This window comes from Lycorma delicatula, chromosome 10, assembly GCF_047948215.1.
Source record: "Lycorma delicatula isolate Av1 chromosome 10, ASM4794821v1, whole genome shotgun sequence".
Classification (NCBI taxonomy): domain Eukaryota; kingdom Metazoa; phylum Arthropoda; class Insecta; order Hemiptera; family Fulgoridae; genus Lycorma; species Lycorma delicatula.
Genome location: NC_134464.1, coordinates 87754238 through 87773839, shown reverse-complemented (window position 1 = coordinate 87773839; position 19602 = coordinate 87754238). Strand labels below are relative to the sequence as shown.

General features: G+C 31.6%; 1 protein-coding gene across 5 annotated transcripts in view; it reads left to right on the top strand.

The window, feature by feature from the left end:
• Positions 1-19602, top strand: part of LOC142331059 (uncharacterized) — a 174113-nt gene that overhangs the window by 65269 nt on the left and 89242 nt on the right. For all 5 annotated transcript variants that reach the window (XM_075376700.1, XM_075376699.1, XM_075376698.1 and 2 more), the window contains exons 4-5: positions 4621-4762; positions 16245-16378. In XM_075376700.1, coding sequence (XP_075232815.1) covers positions 4621-4762; positions 16245-16378 — 276 coding nt within the window. The remainder of the gene's footprint in view (positions 1-4620; positions 4763-16244; positions 16379-19602) is intronic.

Here is a 19602-nt window from a genome sequence, read left to right as displayed (position 1 = left end):
TATACGTAAAATTGAAATACATTATTGAAAAGCGAACAATGATTTATACTAGAATCCTCTTTTTTGGTAAAGGAATCAGCGTGTAAGTTCTATAAACTTACACACCGGCATCACAATTGCTATGTTATATTAGTTTAATAACATTTTATTTTACCTTCACCCGTATGATTTAAATTCTGTACTGTTTTGTTAGCGAGTCCGACACATCTGACTCATCAGAGCCTATGAGCCTATGTGTACCCGCACCCTACCGACTAAAACTCCTATCACCGTTTTTCCCCCTCCGGGGCCGATCCTGCAGTTAAGCAGTGCGCGGTCCAAGTACACTTAGTACACTCATTTTAAATATTCAGTATTGATATTCTTGAAAATAAATTAATAATAGATTTGCAGGATTAATTATATAAATATAATATATATATATGTCTGGGCAAAGGTTTGCTAAAAATACAGAATAAATACTATTAATTTCTTAATGATAAATTAAACATTTTAAAAGGTTTAGTGTCATAGAGACGATTTTTTATATTATGTTCAAATTTGTTATTTTCCATAGAAACCATCTTTACCAAAAGTTATATATATATATTTTTTTTTAATTTTGTGTAGATAACTATGTTTTTAAGAGGTAATAGATTTCTGTAATAGTTTCTTAAACAAACGTCTTAATTTCTTTTTTATACAATAGAAAGCACAGAATTGTATAGTGTGAAGACGTGGGAGATATTTAAAAGAAATGAAGAAAAGTTGAAAAGAATGAAAATGGACCTTGGGAGATTCAGTTGAAAACAAACAAAAATTAGACTGTTAGAAATGATTGAAATAGAGAAAAACTTTTAACAGACATCATTCTCACAATCGGTATATATGAAGGAGCAAAACTGGCCGTAGAAGGTGTGGAGATTGTCTCACAGAAAGAAAGACACCTGAGATTCTCGTAGAATAACTGTGGTTTTAAAATGATTGGAGTGTCGAAAAATATGGAAACTTCCTAACCCGGAAAAAAAGGATAATTATTGTTGTTATATCTGAATGAAAACTTTAGTTTGAAAATTTTTTACTTACAGAAAAAACAAAAATAATTACGTAAAATTATTATGCGGTAAAAAAGTACATATATTTTAGATAGACTCATACCAATTTTTCTTGTCAAAATGAAAACGAGAGAGTATTAATAAAACCTGGGTTTCTTCACGTACGTCTAATATTATTCCTGATAACGTAAGAAATATTAATTTACAACAGAAAATTATTTCATGTTCTGTTATTCGGTTGGTTACACACCTCCTTCCCGTTTTGTAACACAGAGCTACAAGTAAGTTTTTCAGACCCCTGCTGACTCGAGCCATCTTAACTAAAATTTATTCATTAAAAATATTATACTTATATTATTTATTTAAAATATTTAATAATTTATAAGCAAAAGAAACGATTAAATATTTTTTATTTATTTCTGAATACAAGCATTAAGAAATTATTTTAATATCATTAGAGATGTTAAAATTTGAATTTGCCAAAAATCAATAAACAGTTTGAATATCATCAATAACTATTAAAAAATGGAAGTTAAAAATTCGATCCGTATGCATTTTTCTTTACACATTAATCGATTCTATTTTATTTTTTTTTTTAGAAGTTCTTTATAAGTGGAAATTATTTTTGAAAAGAAAAATCATTCTTCATATAAAGCTAAGATCCTTTTCTAGGATCATAAAAAAAAAGCGACTTGTAAATTAAAAATGCCTTTGCTGAAAAAACTGCCTACATAACATTTAAACAACTACTATAAATCCCAATGTATTAAGTAAACAATGATAGTACATACATATAAATAAAAAAAATCTGACAACAAGGTTGTTATACTTTGCTGGTATTGGTTATTTATTCTTATATACTAGAAAAATAATGATTTATGAAAAATATTACAAAAGAATGAATTATGAAATTTTATTGTAATAATAATTATAATTATTATGAAAAATTTAAATAAATTTAAAAAGTTTTAAAAAATTAAAAAACGATTTTTTTTTAAATTTTGATCGGCTCTCCCACCCCCAATATTAATCCTCAACTTTTTTTTTTGCGTAAGTAAAGGAGAAATTTTGAGGAAATATTTTTAGAGATGGTACCCATAAACTGAGATTAATATTAAGTGGAACTATGTTTACAAAATTTTGACAAAATCTTCCTCCTAAATAACAAACCTTTTAGTTTAGTAGTCGGTATCTCCAAGGGTTGGTGTTTGTTATTTAGGAGGAAGATTTTGTCAAAATTTTGTAAACATTTCACCAGACACTGTGTCAAATTTCATCAAAATAGATTTATCCAAAAGTGCTACAAACATCCCAACACAGTACATAGATATGTACGAATATTACACCCCCACCCACCACTTTTGTTTTGTTCTTGGGGTCCTAGGTCATGAAACGTAGTTGAAAAAACAATCCACACCCAATTTCTAGACCGATTACCATATTTTCCTTCTTGTAGCATAGCTCTATATCTACGTTGCCAAGAAAGTTAAAGTCGGTTATCGACCAATTCAGTGGACTCAAGTTAATTCTTTCTGGATTAGCGTATCAGACTGACCACTTACTTTATCGGTCTGTAACATGCTTTACATAAAAGTAACAATTTTATTGCCGGTTGCCGGTTTAATGTAATTGTTTATGTGGTACAACAAAGTTGTACTGCATATAATAATATTTTTGTGATAAATAAATCAAAATAGTTTAGCGACACATTTTCGTAAAATTGTTTCTGATAAAAAAAAATGTCCTTCCAATATTAAAGCGACTATTCCATATGCCTTAGTATGTGGCCTATACGTCTGTCTCTTCTTTTAACTATATATTTCCAAATGCTTCTTTCTTCATCTATTTGCCGCAATACCTCTTCGTCACTTTATCCACCCATCTGATTTTTAACATTCCCCTATAGCACCACATTTCAAAAGATTTTAATCTTTTCTTCTCAGATACTCCAATTGTCCAAGTTTCACTTGCATATAAGTATATGTTTGGAGGGTCGTTTTATATGCAAGTGAAACTTGGACAATTGGAGTATCTGAGAAGAAAAGATTAAAATCTTTTGAAATGCAGTGCTATAGGGGAATGTTAAAAATCAGATGGGTGGATAAAGTGACAAATGAAGAGGTATTGCGGCAAATAGATGAAGAAAGAAGCATTTGGAAATATATAGTTAAAAGAAGAGACAGACGTATAGGCCACATACTAAGGCATATGGAATAGTCGCTTTAAGCGACCCTCCAAACATATACTTTAAAAAATCTTTTCCTGACATTAAATTAATTTTTGATGTAAACAAATTATATTTCTTACTGAAGGCTCGTTTTCGCTTGTGCTATTCGGCATTTTATATCGGCCCTCCTTCGTCCATCTTTAGTAATTCTACTTCCCAAATAACAAAATTCTTCTACCTCCAATTTCTTTTCTCCTCCTATTTTCACATTCAGTGGTCCATCTTTGTTATTTCTACTACATTTCATTACTTTTGTTTTGTTCTTGTTTATTTTCATGCGATGGTTCTTGCGTAGGACTTCATCTATGCCGTTCATTGTTTCTTCTAAATCCTTTTTACTCTCGGCTAGAATTACTGTATCATCAGCAAATCGTAGCATCTTTATTTCCACCTTGTACTGTTACTCCGAATCTAAATTGTTCTTTAACATCATTAACTGCTAGTTCCATGTAAAGATTAAAAAGTAACGGAGATAGGGAACATCCTTGTCGTACTCCCTTTCTTATTACGGCTTCTTTCTTATGTTCTTCAATTGTTACTGTTGCTGTTTGGTTCCTGTACATGTTAGCAATTGTTCTTCTACCTCTGTATTTGAACCCTAATTTTTTTTTTAAACAAAAATTTTAATTACTTTTCAAATACGATTGGTAATGTCATCGAAAGTAATTCTGATGTATTAATTACCAAAAATTTTAATTTTGCTGCAGAAGTCTTTTGTAAAACAGGTATTGTAACATTATTTAGCCAAAACGTTTTTGTAATAATAATAATAGTTAAATTTTAATAGCTTAAAAAAGTAATAATGTATTATATATAAAACTTCCCTTTGTCTTGCGAATAAAATCTTTAAATACAGTTTGCAACATCCACTTAAAATGATTTCGCATGTTCAAATTCAAGTCTGCTTTTTTAAACTGCATCAGTATTTTAAATAGTAACAAAACGAAATAATGTCGAGGTTTGGAAAATCAGCGGAGGGATTTAATCATATATCAATATGACTAAATTAATATCTCTAAAAGAATGTTTATGATGAAAACAGTGTCAGTAGAGGGAAAAGATGTGAAAAACGTTAATAGAAATTCCGGGTAAAGAAAACTTGTTAACCGTAAAATATGCCAAAAGAACAAAAATATCTTTTGTTCAAGTCAAGCCGTAAGATATAGTGAACGTATTAAAGAATAATTCTGCGCTGCCTAGGACTTCTATAGCAGGTATTAACATTTTTAATTTTTTTTTTTTTGTCAAGATGTTTATATAAGCGTAGCGCAATCAATATTTTATTTTTTTATTAAAATATCTTTAAGCAAAATATTTATATTATTGTTTATTAACATACTTTTTTTTTTATTTTTACAGGCATTTTCACCACCAGAATTTAGATTTCAACAGGAACAATATCAAATAAATACGTGTACTGATTTTACAGGTATTTTAGCAAAATTAAATGTTGTAACTTCTGTAACAGAGCCAATTGTGTATGGTCTTTGCAGTGATGACAGTAAGTTTAGATCATGTTAAATTATGTTTGAACTTTAAAAACAAAAATTTAATGTAAAAACAAAAAAAAATGAATATACATATTTTTTAGAAGTTAAGAAACATTTTTCTAAGAATATTCATATATAACGAGGTTAAGCTTATATCAAATCTGCCTGAGTACATTTTTCTCTGAATCTAACATTTCCTTCAATAGAAGCTAAAATAAGAAAATAAAATTAAAAAAATATATATATATTTTAGATTCAGTATTACATTTCTTGATAGTTCTATACATGAAGTATAAACTTTCTAAAAAATATTTGAATCCAAGGAAGTACACCAAAAGAACAAAAACATATAATTCTATTTTAAAAGGAATGGAGAAATCGGTTTGGTCAATCCAGAGATATATATCCAAAAGCAGTGCGACACACATTCGTACCGGCCTACGCAGATATCGATACATATGTTTTTTGGTCTAGATGAACCAGTTGGATCCTAATACGTAAAGGTTTGCAAAATGACCAGATACCCCATTTTTGACACGGTTACCCCTTTAATAATCGGATAAGTAAAAATTAACTGGAAATAAATTTTTTGAGGTCTTTAAAGGAAAATTTTGCTCTAAATAAAAATGTGGATAAAATATCTTTCACCTTTAGTACTAGCCCGGCTAGAACGGGAAAATTTCTTCCTGTTGACAGAGATTGATAGGAGAAATTATCTACTACCCAGATCATAACATAAACGTTATAGGCGACTTGACTAAACTGACAGTCATATGAATCATTCATATCGCATTAAAAAGCAGGTGATAATCAATGGCAAGTGAAACGGTCATTCTATTGTGGCCGGTTCCTTTTGAACCTTACATAGCCATAACCATTAGAAATACGGTACTTATAGCAGGTAGCAACAAATTAATGTACGTATATACAGTAGCTCAATTCATTAGTTTGCTACAAAAAAAATCTATATACTTTCCTGGGTTTGGTTATTTACTCTTATATAATGGAAAAATGATGATATATGAAAAAGTTTAAAAATTAAAAAAATCCTCTTAAAATTTCCTCAAAATTTCCTCTTAAGAATCTTTATGATGTTTCTACAATTAACATGTTAAATAGCTAAAATATAAATATAAATTGGGAAACTAAACAAAATCTACATTGAAAAATATACAACCAATAAAATTTAATTTATCTAACATTTCAATATAATTTTTTTAATAAATTTTAATTTATACCTAAGATTTCTTTTTTAGGTGTGGGGATGAATTATGCTGAAATTTTATTGTAATATTAAAAACTTTGATCGGTTCTCCCACCCCTAATATTGCCCCTAAAGTATTTATTGTTAAAAAAATTCGGTTAAAAGACGTAAGTAAATTAGTTATAGAATAATAAATATATAGATTTTCTTCAAATTTTGGGGAAGGCAAAGAATTTGGGGACGAATTATTTGTTTAATTGTGACAACTACGTACACGTGAACTGAGCTTAATATAAAGTGAGGTCATGTTTGCAAAAGTTTGAGTAAGTTGACCCCCTGAGAAACTAATTACACTCCTGGTGATATTGACCCCAAACGTTTACCATCAAATCGCCCCATATATACGAGTCTCTGTGTCAAATTTCATCAACATCGGTTCATCCACTCTAAGGTTATTAAGTTTCAAATACGCCAACACAGTGACATACGTACGTACGAACATTACTTCCCACCACTTTTTGTTTTTGGGATCCCTGGGTCATTAAACGTCCAGAAATACAAAAAATCCTATATCCAATCTTCTGACCGATTGCCATATTTTCCTTCTTGCAGCATACGCCTTAACCTTTGATGCTAGGAAAATAAAATCTCGTTAATATCGACTAGTACTGGTATTATTAAAGTTCAAAACAAAAATATCAATAATTTACGACAACATAACACTAAACACGAGAATACTTTACCGTTATATCAGCTGTCAAAGCAATACTTTTTTACTATATTCCTGCATTTTTCCTATAATCCTATATTAGTAAACCGATTCAAAAAAAAAAAATAGTCACTATTAATTTAATGAAATAATGATAAACTCTTCTCTTTATTTCTATTTCGACGTTTTGAAGTCAACGCCAAATTAAGAACAACAATCGTTCATTAACCCTTAATTTGGTGGAAAGTTGAAAAAGTTATTTCAAATTTTGTTGAAATATTTCTTTAAATTTTATTAAAAAATATAGGTAGGCGTACAAAGTGGGCGTATGAATAAAAGTTGATCGCAATAAACTCAAAAGACTGCTTTTTCCAAATATAAAAAAAGTAATTTAGAAACGTCATAAAGTATATATAAAAAAAGTTCGTAAGTTCAGTATTATGTATCTATTTTAAAATATCTTCAAATAGTCAATACGTAAGATGTCGAAAACAATGATGACTCAGGCGTATCAGAGATTTATTGAGTGGACAGTAATAAACCGTACATATTATATGCTGCATACTCGTACTACAAATACGATTACGTATATTTTTATTAAATATATGTTTCCATCTAACTTCATGTACCAAATAAAAAATAAATTATGGGAAATTTTCGGGAAAAAAGTTTATAGTTTTTTAACAGCTTATTAACAAAAAAAAACCTAATTTTCATCTTTTCTGTTGCCTAAAAAACCACCAATAGCGTCTTTGAAGGGCTCCCATGCGACTACTTCATGTTCGCTAAGTTTACTGTCAAAAGTTGAGTTCTTAAGCAATTTCTTAATTTGCGGACCGATAAATATACCGTCCTTCTAGGACTGAGTGTTTACCATCACCCAATTTAGGGAAACGTATTTTTAATTGATTAAAATTAGTGTAAAGGCACTAGACCCAAGACGGACCTGAAAATCTTTCACGAGTCCGAGTTTTATGTAATGTGGCGGCGGTATGATTTTTTTTTTCACCGGCCACAAAGTTATGCTGCGATGGTCAGTTTTTTACTTGGTAATCACTTTTTGTATCACGATTATCCCAAAGACAAAGAAAACAATAATATTTCGTAATTTTGTATACCTAGAAGTAACGCGATTGTCTAGAGCATAGAAAGTGAAGCCAGACCGAGTAAGATTTTAAAGCTCTGTCATCATACGTGTCTTCTTTCTTTCTTTTTCTTGTTTAGTCTCCGGTAATTACCGTTTAGATAATACTTCAGAGGATGAATGAGGATGATATGTATGAGTGTAAATCAAGTGTACCGTCTTAGTTCGACTATTCCTGAGATGTGTGGTTAATTGAAACCCAACCGACAAAGACCAACGGTATCCACGATCTAGTACTCAAATCCGTGTAAAAATAACTGACTTTACTAGGACTTGAACTCTACCGACTTCCAGATTAGCTGATTTGGGAAGACGCGTTCACCAATAGACAAACATGGGTTCATCATACGTGACTACCTTTACTTACTCTTACGTGTATATATTTTTATTAAGCATCTATTTATATTATTTAAAAGTAAAAATATAGAAACCAGTAGTTGATCAAAACGAGTTTAAAGAAATTTTACAAATTTACAATTTATGTAAAACCTTTACGCGGTAACACAATTTCAATAGTATATTTGAAGTCAGTACCCATGCAGTAATAAAATTTGTGTAACATGTTAAACACAAATTTTGTGTTCACTAGTGACTAAATTTGGAATTAAGCTTAAACACAAAAAAAAATTTATACAAAAAATACAACCCTTCATAAAAAAAATTCAATCAGGAATTTCAGATTAAATTTCAATGGAGTTAATAAAAAGTATATTTTAATAAGTCATTGTAAATAAGGAAAGTTTTTACAAAAAAATAAATAAAAAAAGAGTGTACAAAGAAAATAAGATAGTAAATCATTTCTTTAGTAAAACCCAAACAAAAAGTAACAGATGACATCATAATAATAATAATAATTAAAAATAAATTGTGTTGTCAAGTATGATTTTTAATAAATGAAAAAAATGTTTACCAATTCACTTAATTTTTTATTAATAAAAAAAAAATCAGCAATAGATAGCTAATGTAGGTTAATATAGGGCGAGATGTTCTTTTTCTTTAATCGAAGAGACATTTTAACCAGCTGACGTGGCGTTTTAACTTAAAAACTGTTTTCGTTCGTAATTCATCATATAAGAAAATGACAATTGGCTTTTAGCCAAGTGTAGCAGTACTATAATACCGGTATGATAAACGTCGGACCGTTTTATCGTATCGTAGTAGAATTCCTCTCACGCGACGTACATTATGTTTTTAATACTTATGAATGATACATACAAAAAATATAGTACGCTACTTAGTTAACACACAAAAACCTGTATAAGAAAATAAACTGGTGGATGAAAACATCGATGTTCTACTTTTAGTTAGAAAAATATAATACAAAATTGAACAGTAGAATCTGTTTTGTCCGTTAAAAGACTCAATTATTATCTGTATTTTTTACGGATAATAATGATGAGGGGTAAAAGAGAATCTTCTGTTATCCTAATTCTTTATATCTTTATTCTTAGATTCTTTATATTTAGCAGGAAGAGTAAATTGCTAACTAGATCTTAATAACTATTAGCATTAATTACATTTAACAAAGTTTTCTTACGTTAAACCCAAAAACGTGTCTCCTTTAGTTATTTTCAGATCAAAAATCATAAGAAACAACTAAATTCGCTCCTTAATTTACCTTCCCAGAATTTCAGGAAGTCTTCATTTCTCCGGGGGAGCGTTTTCGAGCCGATGTTTATATGAACTTTTTTCCTATTTTTAGCTACAGAATCAGCTCCCGAGAGATTTCCGTGTAGTTTTGAATCAGTCTGTACTTAAATACTCGCGTAAATACTTGAATCGACCCCACCTGGTCTTTCTTCTAGTACCGGCACCAAAACCAAGATCGTTAAAGATTTCTTTCTTCACGGTAAAATATAAATAGGCAAGCAACCGTCACAAGCTACTTATTGCTACTCGCTCCGCGAAAGGAGCGCATTACATTCACAAAACTAGGGTGCCATCAGCAGCAATCCTGCTGGATCGACGAAAGGCAATAACACCAAAAGATCTGGTCTACAGAGATCGAACTGAAGGAGAATCGCGTCGGAAGAAATTCAAAAAACAAATTTTCTAATCTCACAAAAAATAACTCCAGTAAAATCTTATCAAACTCAAAATCTAAACAGGATCGGAATGCTATCTCAAACTTCATCTTCTTAAGAACAAAGTACACCCCAATCTTTCGTATTTTCCCTTTAATTTAGGTCCCAAGAAGTACAGTCTGGCTTATGGAAGGTACAGAAATCTTTTCACAGTCGACACTCGCTAACGAACGAACCCTCAATTTACATGAACTTTCTTCTTTATTTTCACCAGTGGAACATGTCCTGACAATTTGTTACATTTTTAGTGAATCACTTTATATAACCGCCTGTAAAAATATATACCCGTCATTTAATTTGAATGATCCAACAGCAAGGGATAGATGCCCAAGTTTGCGATAAAAAGGGGAGATAAAACATCCCTCTACAACATTGCGTTATGTTCCATTTAGTACCAAATATTATTTATTACCCAGACATATTTCGAACTATTACTGCTTTTTATTTTACGTTTAAAATCGTGTCCTCATAAAATATTACTACAGTATATACTGCGTTCACTAAAAAAAATTTGTCATTCACTACCTATGAAAATTACTAAACAACAGAATTTTAAATTAAACAACGTCGAGAACAGTTAAATGAGTTTTATAAAACACAAAACCTCCTTTTTTTATTAAAAGGATGGTATTTTTTTGTAAATGTTATTTGCGGTGAATATTTATCCATTACAAAACGTCATTTAGTCAGCGATTTAATATATTATTAAACAATGACTCCCTCTCTGTTTAAGCTAGATATTCTGAATAAATGTATATCCAAACTCATTTTCAATTTTAAATAAAAACATTTATAACAGTTTCATTTAAATAGATTTAACGGTTCTTGAACCTCAGTTTAAGTCAGCATCGCACTTTGAGAAAATTTGTTTTTATTAAGTGAACATACAAGATATATTATAATACTCACTCGCGTGCTCGAGGTTTGAGGTTACAATTTTCTTTGCTGGATATTTATATTTTACGAGTAATTAGTAAACAAAAGCAACTCTCCCCTGATGGCCCAATGAGATAAGCATGATATGTATGACTTGCGAGTGAGGCGTAGCCTTGTACAGACTCATACCGACCATTCCTCTTTCTCTTTCCGTTTAGCCCCCAGAACCACCGTAAGGCATTACTTCAGAAGATGATATGTACAAATGTAAATGCAGGATAAGTCGTGTACAGTCTCAGGTCAACCGTTCGTGAGACGTGTGGTTAATTGAAACCCGAGCAATAAAAAACACCGGTATCCACAATCTAATATTCAAATCCGTGTAAAAGCAATTAACCTTTATTAGGATTCGAACCTCAGAACCTTCAACTTCATAAGTCAAATGTTAAACAGTTGATTTTGCGATAACGAGCTTACTACTAGACCAGCTTGGCAGGCTGTACTTATATTTAAAAAATATAAAAAAGCTGACAACACAATTTTTTTTTTTTTTGTCTTCAGTCATTTGACTGGTTTGATGCAGCTCTCCAAGATTCCCTATCTAGTGCTAGTCACCTACTCCTACACAATTGTAGGAGTACTTAATTAAAAATATTTATAATTTTATTTAAAGATAGAAGCATTGAATTAAATAAACAAAAAAATACTAACTAAAGCGCGAGCGCATACCGTATTTAATTCGCGCAAGAGTGGCGGTACTAGTGGCGACAGTCGGCACGAACTAAAATACTGAAATTAATTTCACAACTAACATAGAACAAATTTCGCTTGTACGGTCGGCAGACTGGTGTAGCTGCGAAAACGAACTGGGTACTAGGTCTACCGAGCGATGTAGTTAGAGACCCAGCCAGACCGAGTTAGTTTTTTACTCTTTAAATATTATTAATTTATTTAATTATACCGCTCACCTGGGATGTCACAACATAGCAGACGATTACAAGAGCATTTTGTGGTGAGGATGCGATTTTGCATTACTTATTTAGCAAATATAGTTATTCTTTAATCGTTGTACCTAAGAAAAATATGACCTTAATTAGGTGAACTGTCGAGATACTGACCTCACTTTACTACCTCTCACTTCCTTGATCTTTTGAGTTGAAAATTTAATGGCAACAATACTTCATTTGTATTAGTAATCCGACTAAGTTTGGTCAAAATCGGTGCTGGAGAAGCTAACACTGAATACACATACGAATATTAACATCCGAAAAATTTCTATCGGGTTTTTTGGGTTCTTAGGCGTTAAAATGTTAAGATTCGGTGAAAACCGCATATGTCCAAATTTGCCCAAATTGAACCGATTACAATACCTTCTTATCTAGAGCTATAGATCTGCTATAGCGCTAGACGTAAAAGTAAAGATACACGAAAACTGAAATAAATCAAACGATCCGTCGATCTCCATGATTGAGTCTCAGTCTTTTATTTAGAAGTCCCGGATACAAATCCTGGTAAGGCATGGCATTTTTCATATTCTACAAAATTTCATTTCCATATTCCTACATACAGGCTATGAAAGTTTCTCTGGTTAATCATTTCATCGAGTAAAAAAAATTAAGTTTGCAAGAAGTTTCCTCCAAAATGTTAGGCTTTCTCCAGTTTAAACACACAATTTTGACAAAACTAGTCTGGCCTGCGACACAATCCAACGCGGGGTTACACTTTTAATATAAAATACCTCTATCATAGCAAAATATCGCCCGGTATAAATTTCACAACTCATTGACAACCGCTAAACTCAGGAAGTTCAAACACATTTCCACTTTATAAATATCCAAAAAGGATCGCTTCATCTAAAATTTTTACACCCAATTTTTTTTTAACTGTAAATTGCCAACTTTTTTTAATAATACAATACACGATTAGTATTATAATATTATTATTACAGTAACAAAATAATCAATATATCTTCTTTTTTTTCACTTCAAGATGAATCATTTGGTTGTAATTATCATTTCCCAGAATTTTTACATTACAAATCAAATTTTCTCTTCATCTGCACGTGTCATTAAGCTACACAGCAATTCCATTGCTTCTGAATTTAAAGAACTTCCAGTCTATGTATTGTTTAAATACGAATGGTATTTACCATATTTTTTTCTTACATGATATGCTATCCGATAAATCTGACGCAAAAACATTATGCGAGGGATTATTAGCTAATCAATGGAAAATCAGCATTTGTTTTGTGTGAATATTGGATCTATTACTGAAAAAGTTTTTATCTACTATAGTTTTTATCTCTCATTTTCGTTTTTATCTACTATACATGTTTCTTATATTTATTTAATTAGTGTAAATTAAGAATGAATTTCATAATTATAAATTTAACTTAGATAACCTTCTGAACAGTGCCCGAAAAATTCATCCATAATTACAATAAAATATTACATGTTAAAATAAGAATTTTCAAAAATTGACTTAATAATTGATTAATCTATTAAACTATCATTCATAGAAAATAAATAAATGAGAAAGACAATAAAACCGGTAGAGTAGTTTTGATTCAAGCAATAGATTTTTAACGATTTACTAAACAAAGAAGATACAAAATAAACGTAAAAAATATCGAAGAGTTTTTTTTTAGTTTTTTTTTCTACAGATAAAACAAAATAAAAAGTTACAACCCGTAAAAAACAATATTACCATCATTTTCAACAGTATTCTAAATCAATGTTACAAATAATAACGTTTTTGTATAGCATAATAAAAAAGAAAAGTATCGTTTGTTTGTTGAATAAAATTGAAAATTTTAGTCGGTAGAAGGAGACAACTCTTTCAAATGTTTGTAGTTTAATAGACCAATTCTGCAATCTATATTCCCAACCGTTTAATATTTATTTTATTTTTTTTAATATAAAGGTTCGTTAACTATTACCCTTTAGTAAATGATTAATTGTAAAGTTTTCCAGAAAAAATTAAATCAATTTGTAATTTTGCAATCGAGTACAGTCTGTTTTAAAGTAAAATGATCCTGAGATGCGAGAAGAATTATAAAAAATGTTTAGAGACAGATAAATTCATAGGCGATTTAATGTAGTGTAAAGAATGAAGTACGAGTTTTGTTTTCTTCGCCAACTTTCTTTCCTACTGTATGTACAACACCAAGAATATTTCCTTTCTTGCCTGACATATTACTGATGATGGTCGTTTACATTCTAATAATGGGGATGGGGTCGTGATGGGGTCAGTAAACTTTTTTTTCTTTTGTATAGTTTTTGGATTCAAAACCATATTCTTGTACTAGATATTATATGAGAATACTTTGGTCAGGGAATTTCATTTAGAGAAGAATATAATAAGCTTTACCTTTTGCTGTTTTTCCAAATATTGTACAATGACTTCTAAGTATGGATCATTTAATTTCAGTTACGATTAATGAAAACTTTACTAAAAAATTGGAATTATGTTTATTCACTAATTATATTTACATAATACTTTACTATCCTCCCTCTATGAATCATGAGATCTTGCCGACGGTGAGGGGACTTGAGTGCTCAGTGATACAGAGTAGCTGGACCGTATGTACAACCATCTTGTAGTGGTATCTCTTGAGAACCAGACTAAGGAACGATTCCTGAAAGAGGGCAGCAGCTGTTAAGGACGTAGGTCAAGAAGACGTAAACGGCCATATCAGTATCATTCAATCTTCCGAGTACTGCGCAGCTGAAAGCAATGGAAAACTACAGCTGTTTCCTTTACCAAGAAAATGGAGTTCTCTGCACTTCCATGTAACAAAGATGGAGGCGCCTTCCTTGATAAAATAATCTGGAAGTAAACTAGTCATCCGTTCGGATCTCCAGTGGGGACTGCTAAGGAAGGGGTCACCAGAAAAATAAAAAATAAAATTCTACGAATGTGGAATTCTATGAGCGTGGAATGTCGGAAGTCTAAAAAAGGTTGGAAGGTTAGAAAATTTAAAAAGGGAAATAGTTAAGTTAAATGTAGATGTAGTAGGAATTAGCGAGGTTCGCTGGGAAGAAGAAAATGAGTTATGGTCAGGTGATTTTAGAATAGTAAACTCAGCGTCAAATAAAGGACAGGAAGAAGTAGGATACTTAATGAAAAAGAAGACAGAAAAGAGTAGAGTATTTCATAAAGCTTACCGGTAGAAAGAAATAGACATACGAAGAAATAGACGAAGCAATTAAACACATAAAAGAGGATGAAAATTAAATAATATTTGGAGATTGAAATGCAAGCATCGGAAAGACAAGAGGAAATATTGTGGGGGACTGACTAATTGAGTTTTGCACAATATTTCCCCCACAATATTTCCTCTTGTCTTTCCGATGCTTGCATTTCAATCTCCAAATATTATTAAATTTTCATCCTCTTTTATGTGTTTAATTGCTTCGTCTATTTCTTTCTACCGGTAAGCTTTATGAAATTGAGTTTTGCACGAAGTATAATTTAGTAATTGCCAAAACCTAGTTTAAAAATCATAATAGAAGAATATACACATGGAAAATGCCTGGTGATACTGCAAGTTATCAGATAGATTATATTAACCCACCGGGTTGGTCTAGTGGTTAAAGCGTCTTCCCAAATCAGCTGATTTGGAAGTCGACTGTTACAGCGTTCAAGTCCTCGTAAAGCCAGTTATTTTTACACGGATTTGAATACTAGATCGTGGATACCGGTTTTCTTTGGTGGTTGGGTTTCACTTAACCACACATCTCAGGAATGGTCGAACTGAGAATGTACAAGACTACACTTCAAACATATCATCCTCATTCATCCTCTGAAGAATTATCTAAACGGTAGTTACCGGAGGCTAAACAGGAAAAAGAAAGAAAAGATAGATTATATTATGGTTAAACAAAGATTTAGAAATCAACTACGTGTCCCCTTGGACTGAAATCAAAACACGACCGCACTGTGCGGGATTCTGACGTAGAATGGTCATATTAGACTAACTCGCCGGTCAGCGCCAGTAGATGCTAGAGTGCAGCACCAACCGGCTCATCACGGAACGAAAGAGGAATGAATGAAGTTTTTCCAACTTATTACTAAAATAAAAATGCATTTCATGAATATCACTTAACCTTTCAAAACACCAAACAAATAAACCTCCCGCCGAAAAAAAACGTCTCAAAGAAAATAAATGCATTCCCTTCATACAGAAAAATTCCTCCATAAAAACTTATTTGTTCTAAATCCATTATATCAAAGAGTATAAATCTATTTGGATGTAAAGGCTAATCAAAACAATCGATTTGTTAAAAAAAAAAAACATCAACTCAATCCAAAAAAAACTAGTAATAGTTCAGTGTTTAAATATTTGGTGTTGTTGGGTATAAGATTACACAAAAAAATAAACATTTATCGTACATAATTTTACTCAATATCTATTAATTTTAATATAATAAAATAATAAACCTATAAACAAATATTAACTTTGTTCTATTTTTAGTTTATATCAACAAAGTATTCCGAGTTGGTCCCGATACTGGACTTTTATACGCTGACAACACAATTAATGTTGGTGAATATAATTTTAACGTTACGGCTGATATAACGGATCAACACTTACATGCTGCAGCAAAGGTAAGTTAATATTTTTATTAAAAAAATGTATTTCGATTGTATATACACGGTAACAATGCTATTTTATATATACATGGTATCTTCCCAGATGTTACTTGTTTGCAAGAAATTACATGTGTTTCCCCCACTTGGTATATAACACAATTTCTGTCAGGATATGGTGCCTTTAGGGAAAGATTAGCTAGGTTTGGTTTGGTTGACTTTGGCCTGTGCCCAAACTGTAAGGTCGATGACACTGTGGACCATGTCTTCTATATTTCCCCATGGTACGATGCTGAATGTACCAGAGTTAGGAGGGAACTTTAGAGAGTAAATTCTTTTCTGGATCTACGGGTTAATTTGAAAACCCGTAGAGAATGTTCAATAGTGGCTGACTTCCTTAGGTCTCTCGCCCTGCGAAGATCAGCTGAGAGGGTCTGATTATGTAGAGTAGTCTCCTATGTGGCTAGGGATCCGTCTGGATACTTGATTGACCACAGGTAGGTGTATTGGCATCGAGCAGCAGTTAGTTTTATTATCAGTAGAGTGGTATCCACACTACTGAGAAAAAACCGACTTGTTAAGTGTGATAAACCCTGCAATGGAGTTATAATGGGAGGTGGCAGGTCTGTCCTCACTCCTGGCAGACCAGACCACGGTAAAAGTAAATGTCATGTGAGACTTTGAGATGGAGTGAAGTGAGAGGCGGCAGGTCTGTCCTTGCTCCTGGTGAACCAGACCAGAAGTCAAAGTTGAAGTTGATTATTCATTGTATATTATTTAAATTAAGGGCAAAATCAGGTCTAAATTACTGTAGTTGCAAACAAAATTTTATGCGGTATAGTTTGTACTAAATTTAGACTTATTACAAAGTTTATGACATTTACAGTCATTCATAGCTAGTTAAATTAAAGTATTGGACTAGGATGGGGTTTACGCTTCTGCAAACTCAGTTAGTTACTTCTGAGGGCAATGAGTAAAACAGAAGAGACAAAAAACAGATGTCTGAAAAAAACCTGCAGTGAATGCAAAGGCTGAGTGATAAATCACTGATGTAAATGTTTACTGAGGCATTTGCATCAGTGGCATCCCAACTAAGGTAACAATACTATACTAATATAATTAGGTGATGTTCATAGACATATATAATCTTCATTTAATTCAAATTATACTAGTGTTTCCTTAAAGAACGATAAAAAAGTGTGATTTAGTTTTTCTTTATAATTAATAATGTCTACTATAATACGGTAATGAGCGTACATTACAAGCACATTATCTTCAATATCGGAGGCATAAGTTAGAATAGCAAGTATTTTGAACAATAGTTAGGTGGTAATTATTGGACATTTATTAATATATATATATATATATAGCATCCCTAGTCGCGGCTTTGCAAGCACTGGCAAATTTTGCCCAAAATCTCCAGCAAAGACAAAAGTTATTCCTTACATTAACTTATCACGTGACGTAAGGTCTCTGAGAGTACGGTCAGTCGCTTCGATGAATCATGGTGCATTCATCCCATATAATAAGTATTTTATCTTGGAAAATTTTACCAAGAAGACCATTTTGACGCATAGAGCAAACTCACGCTTGTCCACATGATACATTTAACGGCAATTTAAATGTTGAATAAGCACTCCTACCACCGACGAGGAGCATCGAGAGTAAAGCTACCTATCCATCGAATATATGAGAGAAATAGATCAATTAAAAAGGTTTTCCAGTGCCTCCAGGAGTTTCTAAGAAAATATTAAATCTTTTTTTGACAGTATGGATATTGCGAATGATGCAATCATATGCTTGGTCCTGATCCGGTTCTAATTTAGAAAGGTTAATATTTATTTATGTACTCTTGAAGTTCATCGATAAAAAAAATTTCGAAACATTGTGTCATAGAGGTTGATTATCTTGTTCATCACAAATTGGCGATGGTAAACCGAAATCGGATAAATACTTTTCACCTTGTCTTCAAGTTCAATATCTTGGAAGCGGCTCAACAATAAAGGAGCGGCCCGAATAAGAAGTGCAGCACCGTAAAGGATTATTTATTACACGTTTAAATAAATAGTTTTTCATCTTAATGTAGCCTACGGCACCACTCTGAATTACATAATGAAGCTACTGTAAAAATTTGGTAGCGATTAATTTAGCGGATCTTAAAATGTTTACTAACGTACAAATATTTCCTCTAAATATCTAACGCCTGTCACAGAACCAATATATCGTACTACCTTAACTGAGCGAATAAAACTGTATTAACCTAACAACATACGTATATCAAAGAAACGAACTAAAATTGTCTGATATTCAATGCAGCGTACGCCCTCGTGATTAAGTAGACTGAATTATAAAAAAATTTTTGCGTGAAGCGCACCACAATTTTGTGGTGTCCGCCGCCTAACAGAGCCAAAACCAAAAAATTTAAATATCAAATGCAACACCCCTAGAAAAATTCTCTTTTAAATTTTGAAAATGAAAACGTGATTGCAAAGATATAACAACATTTCCGAATAACCGTTATCTATTAGATCGAGAGTGTACCTTGATGCATTCAAAACTTACCCTTCAACCTACTAACAAATACCCCGTTTAATTTTGAAAATCGGACGATTGTGTGCAGAAATATAATAAGAGCACCCCATTGCACCTGCCAAAACAGCGCCCCAGAGGCACCCTGTTTGTTACCAGTTGATGATGGTTTCTCTAGCGGGTTCCACAGGTAGTTTTAATTAAATTAAAATTTTTTTAAGCGATATGTAATAAAATATGGGCTTTATAACGTTTATTTTTAAAAATAAAACAAATATTATATAACAATTTTCTTTTGGAAAATAATAAGTTATTTTTTTATTTATAAACTTTTACATAAATCAAAATATGCTAAAAGAAAATCAGCAAATCACTCTAGTCAATCCAAATGGAAAGCTTAAATGTAAAAACATCTATACAACTGAAAGAAAGTTTTATTAAATTTAAAATTCAAAAAGGCTATTTCCTCTATTTGTTATTTAACAAGAACGTTTGTGTGCTTTATTATTAATAAAAGAAATTTCAAACAATCTCGTTTCAAATAAAAACCACAAGATCTTTAACCGGCCGATTGATTTCAAATTTGCAGGGTATTCGCGTTATCCCACGTAAGGTTTTAAAACAAAGACCGAGACCCTTGCCCCTTTATCATTATATTACTGTCAACATTGCAACAGAAATAACGTATGAATTTTTCGAATATCATAGTTACT